This window comes from Gavialis gangeticus, unplaced genomic scaffold (assembly GCF_001723915.1).
Source record: "Gavialis gangeticus isolate Ggan-Ray unplaced genomic scaffold, GavGan_comp1, whole genome shotgun sequence".
Lineage (NCBI taxonomy): Eukaryota > Metazoa > Chordata > Crocodylia > Gavialidae > Gavialis > Gavialis gangeticus.
In genome coordinates this window covers 164,709,749-164,714,985 of record NW_017729024.1, presented here as the reverse complement: position 1 = coordinate 164,714,985, position 5,237 = coordinate 164,709,749, and the positions used below count along the sequence as shown (strand labels likewise).

Below are 5,237 nucleotides of genomic sequence, written 5' to 3'. Positions count from 1 at the left end.
TTAAAAAAGGACTTCTTGTTGTCCTTGATCCGGGTAGCTAGTCCTAGTTCCATCTTCGCCTTGGCCTTCCTGACCACCCCCCTGCAGCCCCGAGCAACCGAGGTCTAGTCCTCCCTGGTGATGGCCTCTCCCTTCCATTGGGTATACGCCTCCCTTTTAGCTAGGAGATGTTCCCATATGCTTTTGGTGAGCCATGGGGGCTTTTGTGCCCTCTTGCCCCCTTTGATCTGTGTTGTGATAATTCCCTTTGGGTTTGGAGGATTGTCTCCTTAAGGAACAACTCCTCTCCCCTCTGGGACCTCAGTGCCTCCCCGACTATTCTCCTTACCTCAATGAAGTCCGCCCTCCTGAAATCTCAGGCTGCTGCCTTGCTGCAGGCCTTTGCCACCCTGCACTGGATGGTGAATCCCAGCAGGCAATGATCGCTGTCGCCCAGATGGTCGAGTATCTGCGGACCCCTCACCGGGTCATCGCCCGTAGTCAGGACTAGATCTTGTGAGGTCCCTCCCAGCCCTGTGTTTCTGTGATCCTATATTGGAGAATTCTCACTTGTCTCGGGTCTGAGTCACAGATCGTATAATCGGTTTCCTACATGCTTGAGCATTCAAGCAAGTGATGCCCTCCTGGAAGTCACTTCCCTCCAGCCAGATTTTATTTAAATACTAGTCCAAATGCCTGTGGAGGTAATTTAGGAAACTGAACTTACTCAGGATAAGCAGCCTTGACTGGCTTTATGGAATTCCTAGCCTTGTGGAAGGCACACTGATGTCTTGCCTTGTGACAGGAACATGTCATCTAAACAGATTTTGACAAGAGGGCAGCAATGCAGCAAATATCCAAAGGAGCAGCTACCTTTCATACGTATTTATTATGATTAGAGAACAGTAATACTTATTGACATGTTTCCCAAGGAAGAGGAAGCAGGCCCTGGTACTCCCACATAATGCAGAATGCATGAGAATGTCCTGGGAGACGGTATGAAAAGCCTTGCTAAAGTTGAGGTATGTCACTTACTGCTCTCACCTCATCTCCAAAGCCTGTCACTGCTGTGGAAGCAGGAAATCAAGTTTGTTAAGCATACCTTGTACCTGATAAATCAATGTTACGTGTTCCTTATTACCTTGTCTTCTAGGTGTCCTGATATGCTCCAGTGTCTATTTGGGTATGGCTTGTCTGTAATTACTTGGTTTCCCTTTTTTTCTTGTTTTTAACAGATAGCCATTGTTGTTGCCCTTTTCTGGTCTTCTGAGACCTCAGCTGACCTTCACAAGTTCCCAACAATAGTAGCTGATGGCTCTGCAATTCCTTCAGGCAATTTCTTGAGTCCTTTCTAAGTTGAGTCTCATCTGGTCCCACTTGAAAATGTCTGCTGACACTGGATTTATGACCTAGATACCTTGTTCCAGGCAGACTCAAACCCTCATACCAACCATAACCTCTCCATTCAATAATAGGAAAATTTTATTGATACACAGTGATAGCAGATAAGAACCATGCAGGCAAGACGAACAAAATAACCTCCCCAATTATACCTACCAGGCCTAGAGCTGTCACAGAGGGAAGGTACATCTGGCCAATATGTGGGCTTCACCCTGTGGTTCTTTCTCGAATGTCAGATATCAGCACCCTGGAGGCTGAGGGCCAAGCCCCCTCCCCCCACCGGGGGGGTGGGTGAGATGGGCTGGTGGTGTGCCCTTTGTCCATAGTGCTTTGGGTTTCCCCACTGGGGACCCTTTGCTGCTCTGAAATCCCTCCTTTTATATCCTTTGTCCCTTCTGATGACCCTTTATCTCTGGGCATCATTGATTGGTCTCCCTGTGGTCGTCATACTGTCCATGTTCTGTCCTGTCAGCACATGCCTTTGTTCCAACAAGCTCATCACATGTGCACATCTTAATTTGGGAATTTCTGGTCTCTTAATTTGGTCCGTCCACCAAAACCAAAAATCCCAAGGGCTCTGCAGTTGGGCACTGACCTGGTGTCAGTGCTGCAGAGTCCCTTGGATCTGTTTGGGTATGCTGTTCACGTTATGAAACGGCGTGGTACACATCTTCAATTACCCAGCCTGTGTGTCTGCTGGCTTCAGACACAGTGGTCCTTGAAGGAAACTTTGTTACAAACAGGCTTTTAGAAACCAATTAACCTCTGCTGTTGCCCTGGACCATTATTCTAATAAAATATCTACTTTACCTACAAGCCAATTCCCAAAAGCAAACCTCTAAATATTATTTTCTAGTCATCAACATCTGAAGATGTTCTCTTGGAAAGGGAGAGTTCAAGTCACTGTTTTCTGGAAGTCGTACTGCTAGAGCAGAGGCCCTTGATTTCCTTGGGTCGTGTTACCAAGTGTGTAGTTTGTTCATGATTTTTAGTGTCCTTTCTAGACTACTTGAGCTCAATACAAACTGGGTCAAATTCTCCTTCTCTTCTCTGGTCTGTGTGTTTGGTTAAATAGCTATGAACTAGAAGTAATGTTCCCCCCTCAGGCAAGCTGGGTCTGCTGTTCAGAACTTTAGTTTTACATTTGATTCTGGTATCAAGCATTCGCTGAGTCTTTCAAATTTAAATTCTGCCTGGCTTTGTGGTGTGCTCTAAAATTGTTCTTTTGGTCTGTTGTCACTGCTGAAGTTTTATTTAATAATAACTAATCTCCAAGTCTTGATTTATAACTAAATCAATTCCAGTAAGTCATGCCTTTGCTGTTCTTATAGATATCCCTGAGGAGGAAGCCAGATACTGGACCAAAAAATTAGAACAGATTAATTCCATGGGAGATCATGATGAAGTAAGTATTGTACTTGAAAGGTGTTGGTCACTGAAGTAGAAGTCTAAACTAAAATTTGCCAGAACATAATATAGTGCTACTCTGAATGTCTATAACAAGTAATTTTAGGTAAAAATTTCCTTCAATATTCATTGCACTATCCTTCTGAACCATTCCCTTTAATTTTGTGTTGTTAATGCTAACAAAAGCAAGAAGCTTTTCATCTGTTAGATGCATTGGAGTGTGACAATTCTGAACGGAGATTCTTTTTTGCGTGCATAAATTTTAAATTAAAGACGTGTCACTGCTTGCTTGTCGTCAGAGCGAGGCAGCTCCTGCCAGCAGGGCTTCGTTAGGTTCTATTTATATAAATCCTGAAAGAAGTATTTTCAGTTTCTTAGCTTGTGTGAAATGCAGAGTGAGGAGACTTTGGCCTGTTGTTCTGGAGCTAAGGGAGTTTACTGGATCATGGTTTTAGTGGTTCGTTATAATTTCATTTATAAAATTCTCAAATTCTTCTGCTTTCCTGTTTTGTCTGGTAGTAGGGAGGGGGAAAGCCCCTTGTTTTGGATTTGAGTACAAGGTGGTGGTGGGAGGTGGGGACAGGCAGCTGCTGTGGCATTGGTTGCAGTTGTGGCAACTGGCAATGTGGGGGTCAAGGTCAGGCTGCCTGACTCCCCTGCCACTGCTATCCTCATGACAGTGGCAACAGTGGGGAAGAGGACCCTCCAACACTTAAATTATGTGCATGGAAAATTGAGAAACTTATACATTGGTCATATATAGAATCTAATTATTGGTTGGGGGGAGGCGGGGTTGTCTTAAATTTGATGTAGTCTTGCACTTGGGTAAAAATACGGTACCTTTACTAAGTTTTGAAATGAAGCCTGTCTGGCTCCCTGAAGGTGGTAGTCATGGTCTTAGGTGAAGGCTTGCATTTCTTGCCCCTTAAACTTTGTAACCTAAGCCAGGGGAGTGTGAACACAGTCTTAACCAGAAGCATAATAAAGCCTCTTTCTCCACCAGGGTAGTATTGGTTTTAAGTACTGCTTATGGCATGAGAAGGGTTTTGAAGTGTTAGAGCAACATGTACCTCTAACAGAATAATTCTCAATCAGGGTGCTGCAGCAATCTTTTGAAGGATGTTGTGGGGTGCTACACAGTGTTAGCACAAGGGCAAACCCGGAGATTTCAAATAGGGATTCATAGTGTTAAATCATTCTGACCTGTTGTGATCTTTCTGGTTTTTTTGCAACAGAAGAATCTCTCTATTTTTCTATGGTCAAAAATCAAGACTGTTCTGAGGGGTGCTTTGAGTCTAAAACGTTTGAGACCTGCTGCTCTAACCTATCCTGTGAATTGTCAGTCATTCACCTTGCAGATGGACAAAGCCAAGGCAAATGTTTGTATCGGGAGCTGTTTGACCCAGTCGCACGGCAGTATTTACCCAGAGAAAAATGGCTCGAGTTGCAGCCTCTTCTGACTTCAGGCAACATTTCCTGCAAAAGCTTTTGATTCTCTTTAGTATCTGTGGATCAGGTGGAAGTCAAACCGTGCCACTTGACTTGTCTGTGGTAGTGCTGGGATGAGCACCTGCTTCTGGATGTAGGTCCAAAGCTGTGGGCTTCAGCCCTAGATTTCTGGTGCCAGATGCTGATGTAGTGTGTAGGTGTCCTTTGGTGCTTTGTCCTCACAATTGTTTCCTGGTGCAAGAACAGCCATGAATTCAGAAGAAACTGTCCGGGTCTTCTAGCTGTCTTGCTCACTCATCCAGTGGGTTGATAATCTCTGTTCCTTTGCTACTCAGTCAAAAGTGTCCTGTGTGTTCAGTGCCCCACTGCACTCTGAATTAACTGAAGCATCAAGGTTTCAAAGTTTGCATCTCCTCTACTGCTGAGGGTTGTGGTTTGGTATCATTTTCTGTGGTAGGATTAGTTCTTTTTCTTCCATCTCAAGCCTTGAACAGACCCAGGGGCAGTCTGGTACAGTCGAGAGAAGGATGTCAAAATAAAACTCACTTTTTCTGAGAAATACTGCTACAGTGTGCAGGCCAACACTTTAACCCTGGGCTTGGCACTGAAATTCATACTCAAATCCATATTCATTTTTAAATGGCTTTATTTTGAGGGAGTTGTATGCACCCACACTCCACTGAAGCCATTGGGAGCTGCTGGTTCTGAGGACCTCTGAATATCAAACATTTTATGATTCGGGCAACTAATTTTAGGCCCCCAAGGTTTGAAAATATTTGTGTTTTGAGCTTTGAAAGTGGAGTAGACTTTATCCAGGCCACGTGTGCAGCAATTAATAGCTATACTGGCATGCAACAAAGTGAGATAATTAGTGAGTTAATGAGTTGGTTAGCCTGCCTGGAAGATTTGAGCTCTAATAATAAGGAAGGAAAACTCTTACCCTTATCAACTACCATTTTAACTGAAAAAAGAACATGCATCTGAAAAATGTTTAGCATTAA

At 44.0% G+C, this 5,237-nt stretch overlaps 1 protein-coding gene across 1 annotated transcript in view; it reads left to right on the top strand.

Moving 5' to 3' along the window:
• UNC13B (unc-13 homolog B) overlaps positions 1 to 5,237 on the top strand; it is a 339,671-nt gene that overhangs the window by 33,979 nt on the left and 300,455 nt on the right. Inside the window, exon 6 of the mRNA XM_019518288.1 lies at positions 2,712 to 2,785. Coding sequence (XP_019373833.1) covers positions 2,712 to 2,785 — 74 coding nt within the window. The remainder of the gene's footprint in view (positions 1 to 2,711; positions 2,786 to 5,237) is intronic.